The sequence below is a fragment of the Anas acuta genome, chromosome 10, assembly GCF_963932015.1.
Source record: "Anas acuta chromosome 10, bAnaAcu1.1, whole genome shotgun sequence".
NCBI classification, from domain to species: domain Eukaryota; kingdom Metazoa; phylum Chordata; class Aves; order Anseriformes; family Anatidae; genus Anas; species Anas acuta.
Window position 1 is genome coordinate 5055113 of NC_088988.1, and position 25980 is coordinate 5081092.

At 37.5% G+C, this 25980-nt stretch overlaps 2 protein-coding genes across 2 annotated transcripts in view; one reads left to right on the top strand and one right to left on the bottom strand.

The window, feature by feature from the left end:
- Window positions 1-85: 85 nt before the first annotated feature.
- Window positions 86-16156, bottom strand: BCO1 (beta-carotene oxygenase 1). The gene is made up of 11 exons (XM_068693206.1): window positions 15969-16156; window positions 12249-12377; window positions 11834-11963; window positions 10205-10352; window positions 9197-9344; window positions 7897-8117; window positions 6790-7047; window positions 5537-5639; window positions 4808-4902; window positions 2584-2695; window positions 86-1889 (listed from the first exon to the last, which is right to left on the bottom strand). The coding sequence occupies exons 1-11, from the start codon at window positions 16030-16032 to the stop codon at window positions 1717-1719; spliced, it is 1581 nt and encodes a 526-aa protein (XP_068549307.1). The 5' UTR covers window positions 16033-16156; the 3' UTR covers window positions 86-1716.
- Window positions 16157-23390: 7234 nt separating this feature from the next.
- PKD1L3 (polycystin 1 like 3, transient receptor potential channel interacting) overlaps window positions 23391-25980 on the top strand; it is a 39913-nt gene continuing 37323 nt past the window's right edge. The window contains exons 1-3 of the mRNA XM_068693783.1: window positions 23391-23452; window positions 24268-24755; window positions 25313-25477. Of these exons, the coding sequence (XP_068549884.1) occupies window positions 23391-23452; window positions 24268-24755; window positions 25313-25477 (715 nt within the window). The remainder of the gene's footprint in view (window positions 23453-24267; window positions 24756-25312; window positions 25478-25980) is intronic.

Genomic DNA, 25980 nt, shown 5'->3' on the forward strand with positions numbered 1-25980 from the left:
CCTGTATTCAGGAGAACTCATGATCATCTGAAAGCTTAACTCTATGAATTCTCAGATGAAATTCTGGAGACAGGCAAAGGAGATGTCTAATAATGGTTAGACTTTTTATTTATGGCCACCTTTTAATTCCAGAAATATTTGTGGAGACTTGTGAAATATGAACATATACAGAATAAAAGAAACAGCATCACCCTTAACTGGTATTTTCCCAACATCCAAAGTCAGTCTGCCATTTCAATACTGCTTCTATGTTATTTACAAAAATGGAATTCAATTTCTTATTTAGATTATAAAATTTCTTAAATAGTAGGGGCAATATGCCTAGTAAACACTGAAGGTGACTATTTTTGCAGACACATCTCACTGAGGTGTTTATTTGCATTTTCTGGAATTTGTAAACCTTTGAATAGCCCAAAGTGCTTACGTACACTCTACATCTGACCACAGTGATGTTTTTCACATTAAGATTAGGCTGTATATTCTATATGTACTGTAAAGACATAGGCAAAGGGAGTTGGTACAGAGCAAGCAAGAACTGCAGGTGATGTTAGTTCAATTGCTGCTCTGCTGTTAATATCTTACGTAATCATGAACAAGTCACCAAAGCCCAGGTGCTCATGTGATGGGGAGACAGAAAATAACAATGATTTCATTCTGCTTCCTACCTGTCAAACACAGTGAGTAGCAGGGACACTGAGAATAGGTACACAAAAGAAAGAGATACCCAAGTAGTTTGGTGACATGTACAGACCAGATGCACACCTAAAACAGGTGGAGGTATACCTAGTTTTCTCCATCAGTAAAGATACACTTTTAATCAGTAAATACACTTTTACCTAAACAAATTAGTGAATGTGTATGTCTGAGTTCTGCTAGAAATACACTGCTCTTATCCATACACATACTATTATTAACAGATTATTAGCAATATTAATAAATATTACATTTCTGTTTATCTTTTAGACAATGTAGTCATCTAATTACATGAAATGTCACGTCAGATATTCTCAAGGAAACAGGATTTGAAAACAAACTGCTTATAACATTAAGATTGAATAACACTGAAGTATAAATGAATGCTACATAAAATATCCAAGTTACTTGGTTTTGTCATCATAAAAAGGAATTATTAGCAAAGCAGGTTTTTTTTTTTAGGTTCTAAATTAGGAAGTTGTAGCACCTGAATGTAATACTTAACTTTGGTTACAGTGGAGTTTAAGAAATCAAGCACCAAGAAAATGCATTGCTATGAATTAATATAATAGTATCATAGCAGATAGTTTAATGTGAGGTTTTCTAGCAGAAGACAACTTTCATCATGAGCTACAGTCTTGAAACAATCCACGAAAATTTCATGAGCTGTAGACATACGTTATTTATTCCCTATATCACATTAAAAATACTGTACTTCATTTGCTCAGAAAGCTGTATTCCACTTAAATAAAACTACCTTTGTCTCCTATTCCCTCCCCCACAACAGTAGCACTTTTTAAAGACTGATCATTCTTCTTTTGGAATAGTTATATGCCAGTTGTGCATATCATTATTTGTAATAAAAGTCATTGCCATCTCTTAAAAGGGATTATATATAGTTATTTAAGATAATGTATATAGTCATTTCTTGCCATAATATAGTTGATCCTGAATGACAAAAGGGGTATTGCTCCACATTCAGTAGAGGGTTGTCTCAGTCTGTGTAATAGGATAAATAGCGTTTTACTCAGTCTCAGTCTTCAAAGCTTTCTCTGGTATAAACATTCCATGCAGGTCCAGATGCATTTCCACGTTTACTCTGGCTCGGCCCAGTTCTTTGAATGTTTTAGCATCCAAGATGAGTAGGAAGGGTGCCTCCTTTGGATCAGATGTCACAACACAGGTCAAAACAACACCTGTGACATACAAATGGAGAATTAGAAGCACATACTAATTACACCAAGCAGAAAAGATAACACTATCAGGAAATTAGTGTTGTTTCCTAAGAATCTGAGAACACAAACTGAAGGTGCTTATGACATGAAGAAGTCTGACTGAGAGAGCTAAAGGACTAATGAATGGTTCTGTTCTGTGTTTTTTCCTAGTCTGCCTGCAGTTCATTAGGACGAAAACAAACAAACACTGAATTATGTCCTCGACAATCTTGTTGGGCAGCTGAGCAGTGAAACTTGGGACACATCCTTTCAGCTATTTATCATTTGCCTTTGCATGAAATTGCCTCAGAACACAACTGGATCGAGATTACAGGGATACTTGCAGTGCCACTCCATGTTCTCATCTTGTAACAATGACTTCCCACTGCTTCAACTTCTCCTAATGATAAATCCAGTTCCAGTTGGCTCTCTGGACAGTCCTAAGCATTAATTTCATTGTTTATGGGCAGATTGCGACTTTATGCAAGCTGATTTTGCTCTATTGTTTGTTTTTCATTTTCTTTTATCTGCAGGAGCAAAATGGGTGGTACCAATTTTAATCTGTCTGTGGAAGCATCAGCCTAGCTTTCTTGTCATGACTGACAGCAATGAAACTTTTAAGATTTAATACAAAACTTGTGTAAATCCAACTTTCAGAATGTTGTTACAATTTTACCATCATCCTCTTCTCTTGCATCGGGGCTGGGAACAAAAATGGGCTCAGATGGCCAGCAGTGGTCAGCTCTCCAGTGCAGCATTTCCTTTGTTTGGACATTCAGTTTTGCAATCTGAATCATTGTGGACAGAAAAGAAAAATGTCAGTGACCCAGACAATGGTTTATTCCAAAGGTACATCGTGAACAGACTGCGGGCATGGGGGAGCAATGCTAAGAGTTGAGGAGCAATGAGGGCTGTGGCATCACAGAAAGGAAATACTTGGAAAATGTTAAACTTTGGAGTTGTGTTTAGTGGCTGCATAAGCATAAAATGATCTTTTAATTTTATAAAGACTATTTTACTTCAGCAATGTTAAAAGAGACACAGATACCATTTCATTAGATTACAATTGCATAGGGGCTTTAAGTGTTTTACAAACACAAATAGGTCATAAGATCTATTTACTCTGCATCATGGGTAAATATTACTCTCACTATACAGACGAAGAGTGCATGGCACCGAACATGTAAGTGACTTTCCCGAAATTACTGCAGTTCTGTTGTAAAGCAGGAAACAGGATTTAAACCTTCCAATTTCTAATCCTGTGAATTATTTTCCTTTTGTTGTGACCTCAATATTTATCAAGGCCTTCTATTGTTAACTAGGGTATATATGCCAGAACAAAGGCTATTAGTAGTGATGTAAAGGTTAAACCAATGGGCAAGAATGCCACACAGATACTGGTACTAACTGAAGGAACAGCGTGCAGATTTTATCTCATTAATGGGTCAAGTGCCTGACCAAACCAGCTTCCAGCGGGGACACGTGACATTTTCACCTCAGTTCTATTAAGGGCTTTTCTCTACCCATCCAGATACAGTTTTCTTCTTTTCTCTTTTGATGTTTAGTCAGAAAAATAACTTCACACAAAAATGAAATATTCAGGCACTGGAGGAAGAATCTTCTATCCAAGGTGACAGCAGTTTTGCTTACAGACTTTACAGAAGGATCATACGTGGTTGTTGCTGTGACTACATTCATTAAAGACTAACTGATGTGAAAAAAAATCTAACATCTTCTATATTGCTATTTATATTTGACAAGCAGGGATTATCTGCACTGGAAATCACAAACTTGCATATTTGCGTGAGCTACTGTCAGATGTGCTGCAATAAATTTTCTTGCATCATGCAGAAATCCAGCTTTATTTTGTAATCATTTGTGGTAATTATATAGAAGAACCCACAGCGATCTCAATTTGCTCTCAGAACAGTAATTATAAAGAGTGAGTTGACTGTACAATACTCTTACCTTCAGCTAGTAGTACTTTGCATCTTAATCTATTTGTTTTCTAGGCTGTCTCCTGAAAGGCTGGCATCATGTGTACACAAAGAATGCATTTACTATCCTCTAACGCTCAACTAGTTCTCTAGCAAAAGGTAAAGCTTTGTGAAAAAATTGATATTGCTACAACTTCTTTTTTGTTTGTTTGTTTGTTTGATTTTTTGTTAGTATTTTTTGTTAGTATTCTTAAGGGGAAAAAATATTTATTACAGATGTGTGTCTGCCTAGTACTCTTCTTCCTTTCCTTTACTTTCTTTGGAGCTTTTGGTACATTAACGAAGTTCAACCTAAGTTAGCAGAAAAATGAGGGCCTCAGTAACTACAGTGTTCAGAAGACTTGGTGGAAATAAAAAGCTGGATGAGGAAGCCTGAGTTTATTAATACTTCATAAGGGGAACAGTACTACATGAGCTTACCCGTAGGAGAATTTAGGTGTTCCATATTTCTCCGCATGTGAATGACTCACCAATGGGAAAGGTTTTGACAGAAACCAATTCGCTGTTGAATGCAATCTCAAGTCATACCCATAAGAAAGTGTTTGTTTGCTCTTTATTGTTCCCACAGTTTGGCCAAGGCAGGCTGTTTTAATCATACAAGTAAGCTAACGATGTCCGGCTTTTCATCTCCCTGCTTTCAGGTGTTGTAGTTTACGAACATAGTACACAACTGCAGTGTTGTTGCTTAGAAGCTTTAACTTGAGGTTGAAAAAAGGTTTTTCTGTCTGGAAAACCAAGGTTTAACAGTTTCAGTTCTGGCCTCAGAACCACACACTTGCATGTATGAATGCAGATGAGGCTATATTTTGGGCCAGACTAATAAACCATGGTTTACTAATAACCGTTTAAATTTGATTTGTGTTACATAAATACATTTCCTGACTTCGTACATGTTAATGATACCTTTGTAGGAACTGGACTCCACTGGACTTCCGTTGCATAGACGTACGTGTATTTTTTGCCATTATATCCATAGTTGATGTGAGGCAGTTCTATCCCTAGGTATAACAAAGGTCAAGACTTAGGAACAAAAGAAGAAATATATTTCAAATGTACATTTACATGTGCCAATTTTCAGGAAATGTTACTCTATGAAAAATTTTGACAGGATTTTAAACAGGTGTTGCATATATTTTGTATGTCTGAATTTTTAAAAAGCCAAAGATGTATATTAACAGAGCACAATTAAGCCAGGGTTGTTGGTTCAAGAATGACAATTTTTCATTCTTAGGGATTCATTATATTGGATTTTTTTTTTCATAAATACATCAATCAGAAGTGAACATTTGAGATATAATCAGACACTGCCATTCAAAGAAATGACTTTCACTTTAAGTAAATACACACTTTTTCCATATTCCTGTTAACACACATACACATACACACTCAAGTTTAAAAATCCACTTTCAAAGGTATACTTCATAAAATACGTAACTAAAGTTACTGCTTATAACAGACCAATTTTACTCCTTATAACAGGTAGATTTGCGAGCCATATTAGTCACTGTAAGATCAGACTTGGGACCCTAAAATAACTGTTAGACTTTATTAAAATGAGCTGTTAAGCATTATTAGAATGCACCTATGTGTAAGTGTGTAAGAGAAAGTATTTGTGTAATGGATATGCCTCACCTTCACATAATATTTCAGGTTGGCAATAGATGCTGCCATCTTTCTCTTTTACAGCAGTTGCGGAAGTTGGAAGTGTGACTAAATTAGAACCTACTTCTGCATCCTGAAAGAGACATATGCTGAAAATGTAATGTGTTTCTATGAATATGCTTCTAATTTAGACCTTTCATCAGGTTTGATATTAATATAGACAACTAGGGGGTTAAACAAGTATTACACCTTCAATAGGTTGCTTCATAATGGCATTTATTCTGTAACATTAGATACTGACCTTTTCATTAAAAATCTTAATATAACATCGTGTAACCATTTTGGATTACACTGAGCATTTAGAAAGATTTAGATACACATGGTTATGTTCCAGAAACACAATAAATAGATTATGTAGATTGCAAATTTAATTAATGAAGATGGGTTTTAAAGAATTAGGTAGGAAATTCCCACTAAAAGTCACCAAAGGTTAGTTTTTTTGCATCTGCTATTAATCAAATGCAAAAATAAGTGTGATCCATTCTTGTTTTTAACGCTATTGCTGATTTTTTAAGATTGCAGGGTAGGTAGGATAGTTGGCGTGATCCAGCACATCCTTTGCTATTGCTACATGACTGTTTTTGAGACATGAAATAAAGCAAGATTCTAAGATGTAGATGGAAAAAGTATTATCCATTCTAAATGTATCAAGCAGAAACTTGCCCAAGTTGCTGGGCAGTATAAAATCTTCCCTGCAAGCAGTGATGTAAAATTATGTTTTAAATTAAACTGAAAGATAAGATCATTCTTCTTTCTGGTAAACTCAAACTTAAATTAAATCTTCTAATTTTAATAAAACTATTGCAACAGTGGAGAATGTGAATATATTGTATATAGGCTTCCAGTAAAGTGGAAGAAACAGATTGTGCAAAACCTTATGCATGCCTTTCTAACCAACAGTCAGGTTGATATATCTGCTCATATTTGATAGCATGTTACAAGTAGTTGCACAGATAATGAAATTATATATGCTCAAAAGCCTTTTTCTCCATAAAGAAAGGCATCAGGACCTAGATCCACATAACTGTATGTCCAACTGCTCCTTGCCATTTCTCATAGTATATAAACAAAACAAAACTCCTGCACACTTTGTGAATATGTTATTTTTAAAGAATCAGAATTTTGCACAAAAGGGCTGGCAACTAATAATTCACCCATTTTTCTAGTTGATAAATTTTAAATTATTGATCAAAGAACAAGTTAAAAAATCATTTTCTTCCTACCTTGTCATACTGCAGAGGAACAACAAATCGCTTGCAGGTTGGTATGGAGGTAAGCTTGTTGTTCTCTTCAAAGTCTTTACTCAGTTTTTTTAAGTAAAACATGTCATATAAGCTATTGTCTGTGTAGGCAATAATATCAAAAATAATGTGGCCATCCTCTTCATAAGCATTTACATGGTGATAAAGCACCAGAGCATCCGTGTAAAACTTGGTGGATACATCTTTTTTAGTCTTCTTGTCTACAAAGTGAAACCACGTCTGAAAGGCAGCAAACATTATTTAAAACCATTACTGAATGATCAACAAACAGTTATTTAGGAAAATGTTTTTCAACAGGTAGCCATCTACATTCTAAAGCACTGTCTGTCTCTACTGAAGCATATTAAGAATTCCAGATTTGCTGCTAGGAGGCAAGAACTTCCAACCTAAAGACCAAAAAAATTCAGGAGTAAAATGAGTGTACAAGTGCTCTAAACTCATTTAACTGTTGCAAATTACTGTTTGGACTAGGCTGAGGATAGAAGTTTTCCAGTAAACCTGGAAAATCCCCTGGCCCATTTTTAATTTAAATAACTTTGTCTTAGTTCAGAGTTTGTACTATTCTTTGCTGGTCCACTTGACCCTGGCATGCTCCACTTGTTCATGGACACAAAATGTGGAAATAAGATCCTCAGAACACACTTTTTTTCCCCCCTCAGTTGCCACAATGAATTCAGGTTTCTCCACCAATCTGGCTCTCATACGTGATGCAATGGATCTAGAGCAGACTTCACCCACACTATACAGTGTTCTTTTTGGAGCAGGAGCAATTCTGTGTTGGGGATGATAGTGCATTTTCAATTTTCTCTCCTGGCACACATTATTTCTAACAATGCCCAACTATCCTCTTTCTCAAGCACTTCAGCATCAGTATCTATTTGTGAAACTTTGGAGATGGGAGAAAATATTAAAAAATGCAACTTCTAATAAAAAATGTGAAACATGAAAATCAGTTGTTGAAGAAAAAAAAAGGTTATTACTTAAATTAATGAACCAGATGAAAGACAGAACAATGTGGAAGAGATTGCTGGCCTGGCTGACTCTATTGCTCAGCATTAGAAAAAATACCTTATCGTCCTTATGGAAGGCAAGGCAGGAAGCCCAGTTCACTCCTCGTATGTAAGCAGTTGCCATTTTGACAATATCCAGTTTGAATGGCTGCTCTATGAACACAATATAGTTTTCTGTGATTCCAAAGCTATGGTAGTAGCTTGGTTGGAGCAGCGAGCGAGAAGGGATGGAGCATACCACTTCCATGTGTTTAAAACAAGATTTCTTCTTTTCTGTTTCTGAACAGAAATGATAAAAAATAAGATTACATTTACAATAAATTCCAATTCAATCTTGTGCTTAGATTTTTCCCACATAAGGAGTAGATAAGTATAGGTTCCTGTCAGTTTTATTTGCATTTTCCTGTTTAGAAAATGGCTTGTTTCCTTCTGCAGAATTAACATAGAAGGTTGCATTTGAGTGAAGCAGCACAGTACCACAATGCCAGATCCATTCAGACAGAGACCTCTTGTCTCAGTATTTGACTCCACTGATAAAACATTTTCAGAAGTTCCTGAAGGAGAAAGCTGTTCAATTAAATCAGCAGCTTTACATGGGGTTTCAAATGCCCCCATGGTTTTGAACTTATTTCTACAGAGATGTTCTAGTTTGATCTATAATGACTTTGTTTGAGCCCCAGCTAGGAATAACAAGCATCTTTCAACTATGGAAAGTCTCTTGGTTGTTCACACATGAGGACAGACATCACATTAGCAACTGGTTTTAAACCATGCATTGTCTTGAAGGAAAAACAGCAAGTGATTTGCTCTGTGAACAAAGGATGATATTTCAGCAAGCCCTAATGTAGGCCAGGTTAGAGAGGAAATAACTTCATATTAGGTACTATTTGGTTTTATGCTTCCCTATAATTACTGTTTAAGTGTTTTAAGTATCCATTTATCAAGAAAATTGAATTTTACTACTTCAAAGTGTAGAACACTGCCTGACAGACATTTTTTTTTCTTCTGTTCACACTCCCTCTACACATCACAACACAAGGTATGTAAATTCTTGTAGAAGAATTAGTTCAATGTAGTGAGTATCTAGTGATAATCAAAGTAGAATTCTTCTAAAAGCAAACTCTAAAAGCAATGATCTTCAGACTGAAACATCCTGTTTATATAGTATTCAAGATGAATCTTTGTAATAACATATATTCAGACAGGCTAAGCAGTTAACACTAAGTTCACACTACATTAAAATTAAAAAAAATAAGCATTGTATGTTTCTGGAAGAGCTGTATTGTCTCCCTTTGACCTCAGAAGAAAAGAATCTGCTAACACATTTCTAAGAAATACTGACAAAAGACAGATCTTACCTGGCACAGAGGAAGGAATCTTAAATAAAAGGTATTTAGTTTTCCCTTTGTCAACAATTGAAGTACCCATGTTGAGAATATTTCCAGCACTGTCATAGTGTGGATGAGAAGTTGCCACATTTACAGCTATATATTTGTTGTAGTCAACCTGGAAAATGATAAAATAGGAGATTTTAGAGATGCATAGGGATATTTAAATTAATCATAGCTAACACCCCCAATCCACCAGCCTTTCAACACTGGTAGCCTTCCACTGATGCCACCCAAATGCCTTGAAATTTCAACACTTCAGTCAAATGACTTATGCAAGTACTCAAATGATTTCCTAATTCAAGGCTAAAACAAGGTACAAAATCTGAATTACATTCAGATCTTCCTTGGAGCCACATAAGACAACAGGAGGATTGGCTAAAGAAGCTACTCCACAGATGCCTATTTCTTCCTGAAAGCAGTTTATTTAATAGCACTATGAGACTAGCAGTTTCTGGAGTAAAAAGATTTCTATTCAATTTAGAGCTTGGGAATTGTACTTAAACTTTAATTCATGATAGGAAAACTCAATGCATATTTCAATATGTCAAGATTTGCTTTTAATAATATCTTGCATAAGATGTTTGAAAAGTCATCATATATAAATGACCTACTGAATTGTTAATTATGTAAATCACTTGATAACTACAGATACATAATAATGGGAATCATCCAAAATAATCACATCATAAGCACAATATGTGGTATTTTGCCTGCAATTGCATACAGTTGTGAAATTGCTCAAAGCCCAGCTTTTCCCTAAACTGCCTGTGATTTATTTTTGAACTCTTGAGTTCTCAAATGAACTGGTATCTTTACCATTTCACTTTACCATGATTTCAAAAAAAGTATTCTGTGCTAGTAAGGAAACAGTAGAAGGAGAAATGTATCTTTCCAACTTCATGTACAGATTCTTATAAATCAGCCTGAAACTGTATTTGTTAGAAGGAACCAGAGTGACACACAGCCATTTAATACCTTCTCTAGAGTCTCCAGAGTCTGTGGATTAATTTTTCTGATGAAGTTAGTCTCACTGGTAGCATAATAATCATCCCCAGATTTCATAATGTTGATCAGGCAGTTGTCTGTGAACTCGGGAATGGTGTGAGACAAGTATGAGAATGCCCTGCAGAGAGGAAAGTTTCATATAGGTTCATTAGATAAGCTGCAGCTGTACTTGCTTTTACCCCATACGAAGCAGAAGTCACCCTGCGCAGTGCGGGCTGTGCACAGTAGCAGGGTAATGGAGCTGGGTCTGTCTCTCCCCTGCTGTGTCCTCTTCTGGCAGCTTTTCCACTGCCTCAGTGGACAGCGTGAAAGGCAGAGGAGATGAAATTCTGCAACACCATTAGCCTGGAGGAGGTTTAAGGACATGTATGTATGAAACTGTTTTTCCATGCACAAATGGACATTTAGGTCCAGTCCTGCAGACAGCTGTGAGATAGCCACTGCTTTATCAAGATGGGCTAATTACACGCTCTCCTGTGCATACCTCATGAGAATTTGGCCTAACAGTTTCTAGCTAAAAGCTATTAGGGTTTTCAGGGTGTGCCCTCATAAAATAAATTGATTTATGTACTCGCTGAGGGTATATTTTTGTTGCCAGCATTATCTCTTATCAAAATTATGATTTCAAAGTAGATCTGATTTCACATATAGGCTTCTGTGACAGTTCTCCTTACTAGTGTAGGGTTTTATCATATTCATTTGAAACCATGACAAAGTTGCTCCTATCCCTTATAGACTTAAAATGCCAGTGTTATCCTATTACTGTAGAAAGAAGAAAAAAAGCATCTTCTGTCAGAGTAACAACTCACAATGTATCAAAGTTATAGTTATTTTGCAATAACTATCCATGTTTATGGTCTTACCAAGCATGTAATTTGAGGTCATTAGATGTAGTTCAGCCAGGAATAAAAGATGGATGAACTACTTGCATTTGCCATATAAAGGCAATTTTACAGGCTCATAAATAGCCTGTCATCCTTTCTAGCACTATGAAAGTAGCTATTGCAATGACCCCAAGCGGTTGTGATTTTGAACATAAGGTTAGCTCAGGTCTTTGGGTGCAGTACTTCAAAGCACTGCCTGTGACTCAAGAAACAATTGAAAATTTTCTTCACTTTCTTTTTGGGAGCAGGGGGCGTAGAAATGGACTTTAATACAGCAGGTTTTTATTTATTTATTTATTTCAGTCATGGACGATTTTCTTCTTTCTGCGGAATAAATTTTGAATGAATACTTTCCCCATCTCTTCATCTTTTCCTTTCTTTCTTGCTGCTTCTCCCCTTACAGAATATCAATTTAATAAAATTCCATGAAACACGTGGAAAATATTTGTTTTTTCAAAATTACAATGAAATTTACTTGCACTAGTGAATAAAACAGACAATATTACTGATGAAGTGGATTTAGAATATTTGCCTTAGACTAACCCATAGAGTGTATGTTACTGGCTGTATCCTCCTGGCCTTGTCAGTAGTTGGTAATTGTAAATTTACAAAACAGATTTCATGTTTGTATATATGCGTCAAGGGTAAACAGAAAGACATCTGTGCTGGAGAGAGAGGTAGATAGCAGAATCTTGTTGGAAAAAGCATTGCTTACTTGGCAAATATGTTTTTGCAAGGATCTGGATAAGCCATAGTTCCAAACTCAGACACCACGATTCGGTTTGCTTCTATATTGCAGTTGTATGAGTCACTTCGGAGATACTTACTTCTGTAGTAGACTTCACCTGACAAAGGTCAGACAGGTTTCAATCATTTCATACTGAGCTCTTTTGAAAATTACCACAGACAAAGCCAGAGAAAGAACCTGTCAAGCAAATATCCTTGAGCAAAGAAAAGCTTGCTGTGGCAGACTCACCAGCCACATAACACCTACGTGTACTATTTTTTTTGCAGGGTTATAGCCAGACACTTGGAACATTTTAATGCTAATCAAACTTAAAAGAGAATTAGCAATGTAAAACACCGAGATTTGGCTTGAGCTTTTTGTAAACTGACATGCCATAACTTACCATTTTTAAATGTAAAGCTATGCAGCAGAGCCAAGCCATCAAACCAGTGGTTATATTTAGTGTCCCCTATTGTGTGCATCCCTGGGCCATTTCGGAGAAGTATCCCTTGCAACCAAGTGGGCAACTGACCTGCAAACAAAAATGACATTTCAGTATTCATTCATTTAGGGAAGGGGCATGCTACAGGACAGTTTTCCTAAGGGCATAGGCTTCATATAGGCAGATGGACTATAGGGCTAAGTCCAGATTTGTAATAGCATATAATTACGTTTGAGTTTTGGCTAACTAAAATATGACCTGTTAGTTTGGCACTAGTAATATTCTGCATAAATACCAATATATGAGATTACTACATGAACAAGAGATTGCTGGAATGTAATTTGCTAAAAAACAGGAAGCAAATAAAGTTGGACCTTTCTTCCTTGCACTCAGATATTAAAGAGATGTGTATAAACCCTTTTATTCATGCCAGGAAAAGCTAGAGCTTATCAGAAATAAACATTTTATAGGATATATGACTTGTACTGCCCTTCAGTATATCAATTTAAGCTTTAGGCTAAATTAATTCCAGTAAAAAGTTCTTTAATTAAATTACATAGCATATTGTAGTGTCATTTTGGGAGTGCTTTTGTGACATTAGTCATAATGTTGGGGTTTTGAACACAAAGAGTGGGTAGAAATATTATACTGAAAATGTGTAAGTATTATTAAGGTTTGAATACAAAACATTCCTCATCAAATCCCTGCGGGAAATACATTAGCTATCATTTGACATAGAGAATAACAACAATTAAAGGATGTCTTTAGGGTTAGAGAGCTGAGCAGAAGCATATCAGATATGAAATTAAAACCTTCACTTGCTTCTTTGTGCATATGTCTCCTGAGGGAATATTTATGATCACATACTATACTCCTTTTCCACACAATCTCTGCAGTGAACACTGTCTCTACATAAAGAAGCTGCTCAGAAATTTAATTCTCCTTACGGTCCAATTTGTGACCCCATGTCAAATATGTCTTTAATAATTCTACCTTTAATAATTCTACCTTTGCAACAGATAGAGATGTCCACCCATTAAAATATTCAATTTTGTCAAAGTTGATGCGGTTGTGGAGAAGTAGTGATGGTTTTGTTGTAAGGCTTTCTGAGATCCTAAAGGGACTTTGACCACTTTCCAAGAGAACAATTCCTGAATTTTGACCATTGTAGGTAAGGGAGGCAAGGACATTTGCCATTTCTTCAAATAAATGACATTAAGCATAAACCATCCAAATGCAAGGAAGGATATACAGTAAAAGCCAGCTTTGCATAAATATATTCTCAGTCAGGATAGCTGACTAATATTGTATGCCACAATTCTCACACAACTTCATTACAGTTACAGATCTGGAATACATTAGGAAGAGAAAAAATGTTGACACAATGGATTTGCATTTTATCATTATTGCATTTTGCAAGAGTTTTGAAAACCAAACACTGGGTAAATGTTTGTAACTAGCAAATGAAAAGACTGCTTTGGAGGAAATAGATTTAGAAAGAAACTAAATATTCAAGGTAGATACATATTTTTTGCTTGGTTGATTACTAAGCATTAATTACTAAACAAATTTAGTCTATTTATATGCCTCAAATGCAAGTGTTTCTCTCGTTGTCACTTCCCTTTCTAGTTTTCTGTTATTTGCAAATAGAAGGTTGTAGATTCTGCATTTTCTCCAGAACTATTGACAACTGCAGTATGGTGAGTGTAGTCTTTTGTGCTCCTACCCTCTTACCAATGTCATTTAAGACTGGAAATCTATACAGTAAGCATGAACTGCTGGTCATGCACCAGCAAACCTTTTGGTAACACTGAGTTGAGGCTAACTGCATGTGTTTTGCTGCAACCAGTCTTTCCTTCCCTCCAGCAAAAATATAATACTTCTGCTGCATTTCAGGTCTTGTGGGATCACTTCTGTTTTGGGGCCCATCATTCAGGAAAGGCAGATATTTCTGTAATTCACTGAACATCTTGCAGCTTCTAGGGCTAAAAAATTTGTTTAGTTATTATTCCTGTCTATCAGAATAAAGATGCCCAAGAAGTTGCAGGACAAGCCAACAAAATAATTTTCCTTCAATAGGTAATCAGGGAAAAAAGTGATCTTCTGTTTAAAGCACTACAAAACTGATGCAAATTCTCTAACTCTTGGCGTAATTCAGTGTAATTTCTGGCATACTTCCAGTACAAAAAGCAGGGAGCAAATTGACATCTACTGAGGTTTTCAGATCAAAATTCATCTTAGTGGGACTTAAATATAACAGCGGGTACTGATCAGCATCCTAAAGTGCCTAAGTAGTTTTAAAAAATGTGTCCCTTGTATCTTTTTTGCCTCATGCTTTTACCTAAAGCGGCAATAATGATACTTTTCTGTACTATGTGAGAACATGAACTAACACAGTAAAATCTCCAAATATTTGGAAGATTATTAAGCATCAGAGCAATCAAGCCTTGTGTGATCACATGGCTGCACAGTCTTTAGGACAGTAAGAGCTAAATTATTTCTGACGTCAGTAATATGGGGTCGTATTTACAATGTACTTATTGAGTAACAAGGAGCCAAAACATGGGCAGAGCTCAGGGCTAGCTAAATATTTGAAGAGGTCTGGGTTCTCTTTAATTTTCATTAGTGGTAAATACTGATTCATCATTACCAATGAAGTAATATTTTGTATACTTAATTTTATTTACTGAACTATTCAGTCTTTGTTTAAATAAACCATTCCATAGTGCAGATCAGGTATGGTCAATAGTTTTGTTTGCAAACAACTTCAAATGTTTTCAATAGAAAGATTTTATTCTGAGTGACAAAAATTAGAAAGGCATAAAATCACCTCGAACTAAAACAATGCACTTTGACTTGAAACAAAATCTTTTTCAGTTCAGCCATCAAACTGAACAGCAACATCATGCAAGTTGTAATTGCCTGCTTTTATATAGCCTACCTGGGAACTGACTTTAAAATTGGCATTAGATGCCTGCTATTTCTTAGACTATATGCTACAAAAGACACAGCATACATCTACTGAATTGGGGTTCTCAGCTCCTACAGCTGTAGGAAAAAACTCTTTGCCTCCCTCTTCTGTAATGTAAAACAAGGAGTAAAAATGTTAAGTTGATCAAGCATTCATCCCTAGAAAGCCACTTTAAGCTATCTTGCTGGAGGACACTGCATTTTTTACTGGAGTGCCTTCTGAACCATCTTTTTTAACAGCACACAGTGGCATGTGTTACTGCTGCTTATCTATTTAGAATTACTATTGCTGAAGTGTCCCAGTTTTAGCGACCCTCTCCAAGATGCAAGGAAGAGTGTGCTTGGCTGAAAGAACAGAGAGAGGCTAGCGAAGGGTTATGGCGAAGAGAAAATGAAAGTCTAAACAGAGCCATGGGGGAGGGGGTGTCACCAGATTAAATTCTGAGTCTTGTCCCTCACTGCCGACTTCAGTGAACCCTGTTCAAACAGACTTTCTGGAAAAATACACAGAAATACCCATCAAGGAAGAAAAATCCCCCAGTCAGGGGCACAAATATCTGAGTTCAGTCCTTTAAACAAAGTTCATTGACATTTCTCCCTTTCTCGGTTTCCTTCTTCCGTGCTGTTTCGGGTGAACAAGTGTTTCAATGTTTACAAATTTGAAAACTCCGAAATAACCACGTGTATTAGAAGAGATTTGCATTTACTTACCTTCCACCTCGGCTTTTATGGGCTCTGGATGTTCTTCTTTGTTTTTACTAAATATCGTTTCCATCTCTCATGTAATCAAACGGTTTCTGTGTCCTCTACCCAGCTGTTCCTGCAGGCGTAACAGTCCCCTCCTGTCTGGGCTAAGAAAAGCTCTTTCCTGTTACATAGAAGGATAAGGTCAAAGTGTAACTCGAGCTAGTGGCTAGTGGCTTACAGATCAATTTATAATAGTTGATCTTTAATCCTTAACACATACGCTATAATACTTGCACATTCTCCTTAACTCTTTCACTAATTCAATGGAAGAAAAATGTAACCTGCCTTTTTGCTCTCTGTGAACCTACCTCAAGCAGGTAGGCACACCCGAGGAGTCAGGTAAAATGAATCTGAAGCATCACCTTCAGCACTGCAGAGAAAATTTTAGATATTTTGTAGGGGTGTTTGCCCCAGCTGGCAGGAGCAGAGACAAAAATAGAAGAAATGTCTACCCACCGTTCTGAATATGGCTTTTTGGAACTGACAAACATGTGGGGTGTCATCATTTTCTTTCCATGCTGTGAAATTTAAACTGGTCTATTCTATGAATTAACAAAATACCATCACTGAATGGCCATGTGCTTTTTTCATTATATACAAGCTATTCCAGAGTGAACTGAATGGCACACCTCTGAATTAAACATCTTTTTACAAATAAATATTGTAACATATTGTCTCATATGTGACCTGATTCCACCTAGTTATTGGCTTCTTGGAGTCTCTGTGAAAGTATGGCAGGAATAATTAAAAAGAAGGGGGATTTTTAACTTCATGCATTTGTTTCGAGATAAGGTACTTAACTGAGTTCAATGTTGCTAATTTTAAAATCCTCTAGGAAAAGAATTATTTCAATATAAAGCATGTGATTGCAGAGCAAGTCACAGGCTCCATTGAACATGAAGGATAAAAAGATTCTTTGCACAATCATATATTATGCAATTTCATATGGGGTTACCCTAAAATCCGATTTTTTCAGCTAAATCACGGTTGTTCCCAAAATGTTTTAACAGCCATTAAATCTCACGGATCATTCATAAATATCCATATTCATTTTACTGAAAACACAATTTGTGCTGTGGTGACTGCTGTGACTCACTTGTTATACACAGACATTGCTCCTCTCATCCTTACCACCGTTTTTGATGGCTTATCTTGGGAAATCATCAAGACAGCATGCCTTTGTCTCCATTTGGACAGCACTAACAGAAACGGGTGACTAAAAAAATAAGAAGCCAGATAAAAAAGAAAATAGGAGGGTTGGATTTGTTGGAGTCAGTAGTGTTAATAAAGAAACAGCGTGTTTGAAACAGGACGCTGTAGGAGACAGAAGTGTCAAAGTCCCCACACGTACGCACATGCTGACATACATACACAAATATATATATATATATATATATATATATGCCTGTCCCTGATGTTCTGCTCTGGTTTAGTATGTTCTCTTCAGCACATCTTCCATTTACACGGCCACAGCTCTTAATGCTCTGGTTTTAATTGCTTGACCTGTGCCTCATAGAAACAGAAGTTGTTTGAGTGGTCTGATCTGTAGCAGTGCTATTTATGTACAGCAAGCAAGCAATAAAAAGATTACTGCAAACCATTTTTGCCCTTCTTTACCCTGCTTATGTAGTTTAAGATTCAGCTAACATAAGATAACTGGAAGCCTCGTTAAAAGTTACTTTAAGGGAAGAACAAGGAGGTATTGAACACCCTTTGAAATCACCCTGAGTGTTTTCAGTTAGCTAATTTAAGGTGTCTGCCTGTAAGTTTTGTCTGACATTCTGTACAACTTAGTAGAGAGGCCTTGCAAAGCTCTTTTTTTCCTGCTTGTCTGTGAAAAATATTTATTCATCAGAGAACATACACTATTTTTTTTTGTCTCAGTCATGTTAATAATAGATGACCAGTTCAGTAAGATATGCAGAAATTAATTTTCTTGCTAACTGTGCAATTTTTCCCTTTTTACCTTGAAATGGATTAATATCAAAGTATTTATTTAAAATTATAATGTGTAATTGTCAGAGGAAGTAGATGTGGATTGGGTGACTCCTCTAATTTTATTATTTCACAAAGTCTCTTTCTCCTTTGTAGAAACATGTTTGATGGGAAAGCATAGAGGAGGTTACAAAATTCCATGTTCTAGAGAACACAAAGAGACATCTTTTCTACTCCTCCTTATTATTCTCATTTATTTTGATATTCCATGAGAAAGAAGAAGTTCAGTTTTACCAGCAGGACCTTCCCTAAGAGCTGAAGTTCTTTGTCAGCACAAAACTGTGTATCTTTATGATGAATCTGAGGCTCTTCCCTATTAATGTTTTCATGTCTGCTTTCTGGCTTTGGCTCAAACTTCCTATACAGAACAAAATAAAGAAGAGGTTAGAAAAGGGAGCTGCTGCCTTTCCCAGGCCTACAGGAAATACAGACTTTTCTGGCTTTAGGAGAGACTACCAGAATCTCTCTGATCTTGGGTTTACCAGACACATTATAACTCATACATATAATGTTTACCAGAAGGGTATAAATTCAGGGAGATTGTGCTGTCTGTATGAAGAACAGACAGTTTTCTGTAGTGTTAGATTTTTGCCATGTTATTGAAGCCATTTAATTGGACAGTTTGGAATGAAGTGAGAGCAGAGTTGTTCACAACTTAGAGAGGAAGGAAAAGAGCTGTAATATAAAATCATGAGTGTAGTCGAAAGGCATCTATCAGTCTTACTGTAAGAAGCGGTCACATTAGAACAGTATCTACTGGGGCCTCACCACCCTCAAACACCCGGTGTTCAATGGAAACAAAGTTTTCCACAACAGAATAGCATTGTAAATCTTGTTGCCTTCTTGTAAATTTGCAACCCTGCTTACTTTCTGTGTGTATGAATAGCTATGCATTGAGTACAGCTCAAACTGCTAGTTAATTAAGCTTCTGGTATAACAGTAATGTAACAGCCAGGTGTCTACCTTTGTACTTTTGGTTTCCTTACACAAGTAGATCATTGCCTCGTAAATCAGAGAGACACCAATATTATTCCTTATCTCCATACTGAAATATAAGTACCTACTTAATTTACTTTTATCTCAACATTTCCATTATAAAATTCAGGTTATAATTAAAACCCATTAACAGAGGTCAAATTACCTGAATATGTCTTTAGGCGGCACTAAGAACTTCCAGCTATCAACTGTTATCCATTATTACCGAATAAAGATTTCAACAGTAAAACTGATAGGAACCCGGAGTTGTTCTTGCTGAACTCATACTGACTGCTATCTCACCGTACCAGGAGATGTAAGCTCCAACAGTTATCTTTATTAAATGCTGTCTTATTGACATGATCTCATTTCAGAAGAAATATGGAAAATTCCTCAGCACCACTGAGGAATAATTCTCTTGCACTGTCCAAGCACAATTACCAAAACAAACCATCAATACGGTTTGCTGACATTTAAATAACAATAGTTTCTGTATATTATTATGAACAGGTTTTGTTTGGATCAAACCTGCTTTGATCAAATACTGTTTTGATCAGTATCATTGGGTTCAAAGTAATTATTTATGTGGTTTTGGTGAATTTTTGGGGGGTGAGATTTCAGTAAATAACCCTACCTTGATTAACATTCTTATGTGGCACACGTTTCCTCTTCTTGCCTGTAGTCACACTTCTGCTGTGGGCAGCAATAAAACACATGAGCCAGCTGGGAGAGGGTGGTGTTTGGGCATCAACTCTCTGGCAAGGGAGAAAAGTCAAACTACAAGCCCAAAGGCAGACGCTTCTAAAGGGACACTTCCTAGGCAAGACCCTCAGTGACTTACTCAGACATCTACTGTGCCAGAAGGTAACCATACACATCCCATAAACAGAAATTATGTCCAACCCAGCACCCAGCAACTCCTGAATGCAGTCCTACTAATCTGCATCCTGACCCTATCATTCCAGGTATGGATTTCTACATTAATCATTGCTCCCTATAAAGATAAGAATTGTTTTCTCTGTTTTTCTAAACGAGATAACATCACAATTGCAACTCGGCAGGACTCACTGGTAAGTTCACTGTGTTGCCACATGGACAATTAGGCATTAGAACAGCAACAAAACCAAACCCCTTGGATTCAGCAAACAACTGTGTCTCACTAAAAGGACAAGCAGCTCAGGACAGCAGCAAGGAAGGAAGCCTGACAGTGACCCCCCTGCTTTAAACCAGTTGACAGATGGCCTTTCTAAAGCAGTCTTTAGAGACAGAAGATGTATGTATACCTAGGGGCTTTTCCTCATCCCTTTCCATGCAGTCTGCTCTGTACTCAGGACTTCCTATTTGGGTAATAATGAAGCAGATCTTCTCAAGAAGCAGTTCTGCACACAGTGGGTATGCATGGGACACATCGAAATGGGAACTCACAACCTTGGCTCAAGTTAGCGATACCTGAAAATCATCTTTCTTCTAGCTCAGAGATAGAGCAATGTAAAACAAATTTCCATGTATATGATTGTGCACTTCACAGAACAGAGATACATTTCTATTCCTGATAAAATCTATACATTACATTCGGTAATATTCAGGAATGTGAAGATGGAAATATCCTATAGAGAGTAAATTTACTTGCTCTTCCTCAAGGCAAATGAACAAGAGCCAAAATGAACAGGGGTGTGATTTATTCCTTCCTATTGGCAACTCTTCAATTCTTTAACTCTTTAAATCAAAGATTATGAGTACTTTGAGATTTGGCTACCAAACCTGAGACAGTTATCAAGGGTTCAATTCTTAGGAGTAGTGAAGACCACCTAGAAGATTTCCTTACAGAATCTCAATGCAAGCCATTTTTATTATTATTATTAACATCTATTTGTATGTGTTTGTGTCATTAATAAAATATGCTTCTGTTTTCTTTTACCTCAACAGCTTCTACTTCCAACAGCAACAACAACAAATTAATAAACCTTGAAGCGTCCTTTGAAAACTAGGAATAAATCATCATCATTGCCTTTTGTGATGTTTTATGTAGCGCAATGCTTTGCCAAAGAAACTTTCTCTTTATGGCCACCATCTGGTGTAACTCATAAGGGCAAGTTAGGACTCTGAGAAATCTGCAGGGCCCCCTGTAACATTTCTGAGAAAAACGAAAGACTTATTCCAACAGGCGCACCAGGGTTCACAAACAAAGGACTTATTCATAGCTTTATCACAGCTTGGAGTGAGGGTGTGAAAATATTGAGAAACCTTTGTCACTAATTTCTAGTCAAAGCTTGCAAAGCACAATTGCTTTGCAAAGCACAATTGCCTTGCAAGCCCTATTTCTGCTGGTGAATATGTTTTAGTTTAAGTCACTGGTACATAACACGTGCTTTAAGGGCGGTTGCTACATCAGCTGTTCAGGCAGCCAGCTATAGCTGAACAGAAATGAACTACTCTTGGATATATGTGAGGGGCTCAAAATTCCTTAAAAACAAAACAAAACAAAACAAAGCAAAACATTTTAAGTAACTTCTTAAACTATTTAAACTCTTTAAATTCTTAAATTTAATAGCCAGTTACACAAAGGCAAGCAGCAAAAAATAATGATAATAAATAAACCATTATCCGGTGAAGCTCCCATGTGGACTTCTGGCATAAGAAAACTAATTAAAAATGTGCTTCTGTTGAAGAAGAATAAAAAAAAAAAAAAAAAAAAAAGTTTCCTACAAAATGGTAAATTCAAGCAGCAGTATTTGAAATCGAGCCATTTTTCAGTTCTGAGTGAAAAGGGCTTTCAGGAATTTTCTCTCTTCCTGAGGACCCTGGTTGCTAATTTTGATGGTTTAAAAGCAGTATTTTCTTTTCTGTAAATGCTTTTCTTTTCCTTGTGGTAAACAGAATAAACTGACAGCCTGCTTTAGTGACACTAAAAGGTATGAAGTCAACAAACTGAAAGAGGAAAACTATTTCATTCCCCATCTGCTGCAGGCAGTTGAAGAGTTACATGGAGCAACTGTAGATTAGGAAAAAAGAAATCACAGTGCTGTAGAAATTGCTAACTGTAGGCTCACTTGGAGAGTTTGGCTTCATTTGTAGACATTTCCAAGCATTAGTTGTCCTTCTGGGGGCCTGTTTCAAAATTCACCAAAGCCAGAAACAAGACTTCCATTAACTTCAATGGCTTTGGAGCAGATCCACAGAGGACAGCCTGTGGCACCTCCAGCTCTGGCACTTTTAGCAGTATGTTCATGGATTCAGATTTCCAGCTGAAGAGAGAGAACTGGATAATGTTACAGAATCAATCCATCACACGAGTCAATGGCACTTACTGGAAATACTCAGTATCACTGAGTCAGATACCTTTATGTACAGTCTACTTCTTCATACCTATGCTTTCAGAAACAGGCTGTGTTTCTCATATAAAAGAAGCCAAAACAGAAGGGCTTTCTGCTGGCTTCTCCAAAGCCAGGCAAGTCAGCATGGCCCAAGAAGAAGCAAGCAATCTGAAGGGAACATCATGAAAATATGCAGTGGTAAACTCTGACTAGCAGCTGTCCTCAGCTCTGACTTTTGCAATACTGTGGGAGGTCCCAGAATGACACCTCTGAGGTTCTGTATGTAGCCCGAAAGGGATTGTTAATCTGTGGGCAAAATCCACAACAGGTTATCAACAGTTTCAGCAGAACCAGCTGATAGCCATAGTTACAGGGTCTCTTCCAGGAAAGGGAGGGGTGCCTGGGCACTGCCTGGGCCAGATCCATCAGATAATCAGAGTAAGGACCGGCCATCCTCAGAGGTGGCAAATCCAGGCTGAATGTTCATATCTCAGCTGCTGCATCAGCCCTCGCTATTAATCAGACAGAAATTGCTGTGGGATCTGGTCCAAGGGTTCCATAGCTGAGATAAGTCTATTATCAAGTTCAGTGGGAGGGGGGACATCTAGCACAGTTACTGTCCTTCCATCACGGGGCATTTTCTTCCCCTTTCCTCTACTCCTCTGCAATTGTCCTGCCCATTAAATAATTACCCATGATTTTTTTCTTGAACATGTGATCATAATTCTGCTTTACCCAGCTGAGCAAGGTGACTGACTATGAAGTGGAGGTCAAGAAAGGCTTGGGACTGAAGACAATTCTTAAATGTTTACTGGATGGAGTGCACATACTTTACCCTGTCAGAAAGCTTTAGATAGTTAGAGCTGGGCTGGCATACTCTGAGCTAAGTGCATTACCTTCAGGTCAATAGTGCAATGCTGCTGGCATTTCTGCAGTGCGGGAATTCAAGCAAGGATCACTGACTGCTTCCTGCATCTCTGTGATGCAGCTCCTGGCTCACTGAGCCACGTCCAGATATAAATGCATGTTCATTCAGTGTCAAGTTGTGGTGATGTAAATTAATAATAGTTGCATCAAATTCAGTGGAGGTAATTCCAAGGGCATGAGGATCACAACAGCTACAGATCCTTATTTGTCCTGTGCTTCTGCTAATCCAGTGGCCTTGTAAGCCTGGCAGGTATCTTCTGTAAGAAAGTTCAGAAGTACTTAGGGATTTCAGCTCCAAAATGCTGCTGGACTGGCTTCACAAAGTCCATCAGCAGAACTTTGCAATGTCTGCTTATGGCTCCCAACTAGCTCTGATGATGAAGGCAGTACTTCCACCATTTCCAAATCACTGTATTAACTTCTAGCCTTGTCTTCTACCACCAAGCAGGAAAAAGTGAAGTAGCTCTGTAGAGTTAAGCAGCTTAGCTCTTAAGGGAAGATGGGAGCATTTCACATGGGGTGGGTAATTCTAAACAGACACAACACTTCAAAATACATCCTCCTTGGAACAGCTGAGATTAACCTCAGGGTGTGTAAACAGGTGGCCAGGATGAATGATACAATAATTATAGGCATCACATTGAGAAGCATTTCAAATAATCACACTGAAACAATAATAATAATTAAAAACAAAGTAATCCAAAACAATTAAATGTATCTAGAGGAACACCACGTTTTCCCATATCATGATTCCTTGTGTTTCTGATTTCCCTCATCCTTCTCTCATTCTTACTATTGTATCTCTTTGTTGTTGTAAAGACATTCAGCCTTAATGCTCACACAATGACTCCTTTGATGGAGGAGCTTTATCTCACTTTCGCATGTGTCCAGTAACAGCATACATCAACCTTATCTTTTCTGCTCACGAGGAAAGCAATCCCATAATGGCTTCCCTTCAACCTGACTTCATGTGGAGTGACACCTTTATACAATGGGCCTCACAATGGCCATTGCAGTAACTTAGCATCAACAGCGGCTGTGTGCACCCTCAGATGCAATCACCATTATGTATTAGAAGCAATCTGTTCCACGTCCTATTGCTGCTTTTGCAAACAGCAAAGAGGAAGGAGGAATACTGATGACATGACAAGGATGACAACTCACGCTTTTGAAGAAGGCAGCAAAAAGAGTGGTGATGTGATAAGCAACACCAGTGCCATGCAGGGCACCAAGCTGAAAATGTGGCTTGGGATCACAGTTCTAATTTTTCTTGCTGTATGTTTGGCTGTGGAGGAGACAACAGTTGAGGAAGGAATCCCTTGCTCAAAGTATCAGCTAGCTTTCAACCACTCATGCTATGAGTTTGTGAGACTCCAGCGATCCTTCAGAAGTGCCCAGAGATGGTGTGAGAGAGGAGGGGGGCACCTCGTCTTTATTGAAAACGAGGAAACTCAAGAGTTCTTGCAGAAGCATATTGCCGAGGATCAGGAATGGTGGATAGGACTGATCTCAAACTCCTTGCTGAATGAAACTACTGACGGTAGGTGATTTTGAAATCATGTCTTCTTTGAAACTGTACCAGCCTGTGATGCTTACCTACCATGACAGCAAGTGCAGTCAATCCCTTTATAGACAGCTGCAGAAAAAACAATGTCTTTTGTAGCTGTAATTTAGTTTTCTATTACGATGTTCTAGCTGTGTGCTTCATTTCTCAGTTGCATGTTGTCATCCTTTCTGTTGGATCTTGTGCTTGTGCAAACACATGGTGAATTAGATCAGTTAACCCAGTTAAAAAGATATGCTGGGTTGGTTCTCTAGTGGACAAGCCAGCTGAGCTAACTCATCACGCTAGGAGATGCTGCGAGATCTGATGCAAGGGAATAGTGGAATTTGGAGGCTGGGAGCAGGGGGAAGTAGTGGTGTCTTTTTTAGCGGCTGTATCAGATTACATGTAAAATGAAGCTGAAGATCTCTATTCAGACAAAACCGACTTTGCTTGAGTAGGAGCAGGGATACAGTCTCGCTCTGTAGGCTCTGACTCCTTAGTTGTGTTATTGTGGAAAATAAACACTCAGGAACTGATTACTTTGTTCACAGGGTCAATGATTTGGCTGGACACCTCAGATATAAGCTACAGCAACTGGTACAAGGATCAGCCATCTTCTTTCTCATCCACATGTGGGTACATCCTAAAGAATGCCAAGTATCAGTGGGGTGTGACTGAAAATTGCAGCCAGGAGTTTGACTTCATTTGTGAGTTTGGTAAGATACACAACAGCTGGATCTAAGAAGTGAGCATACTCTATTCACAACTGAGCATAAGTTGTCTTGTTTCTTTCAAAGTGGCTGTGCAATAACCTAAAGCTTATTAAAAATGAACAAGCAAAAAAAAAAAAAAAAAAAAGTAAACCCCATCAGGGGCTCTTTTTCCACTTTGTTGATGATCTGATCCAAAGAAAGGAAGAACCCTAAAATCACTGGGATCTGTAGGTGCTCAGCAACTAGCCTGTGAATTCCAGGTTTCCAATAGAGGACTAGCAAACTAGAAACAGATCTCAGAGTGAATTGAAACGTGGAGCAATCTGTGTCTACAGCACACATAAGCTAACTAGTTTAAAGACAATTTGAGCAGTGCATAACAGCATGGGTGCAAATATGAACTGCCACAACACCACAGTACCTGAGCGAGGTGGAACCAGTATGACTGCCCTGTATCTAAACTCATAATCATAAACATGGGCCAAGGCAAGACTATCAAAATAATT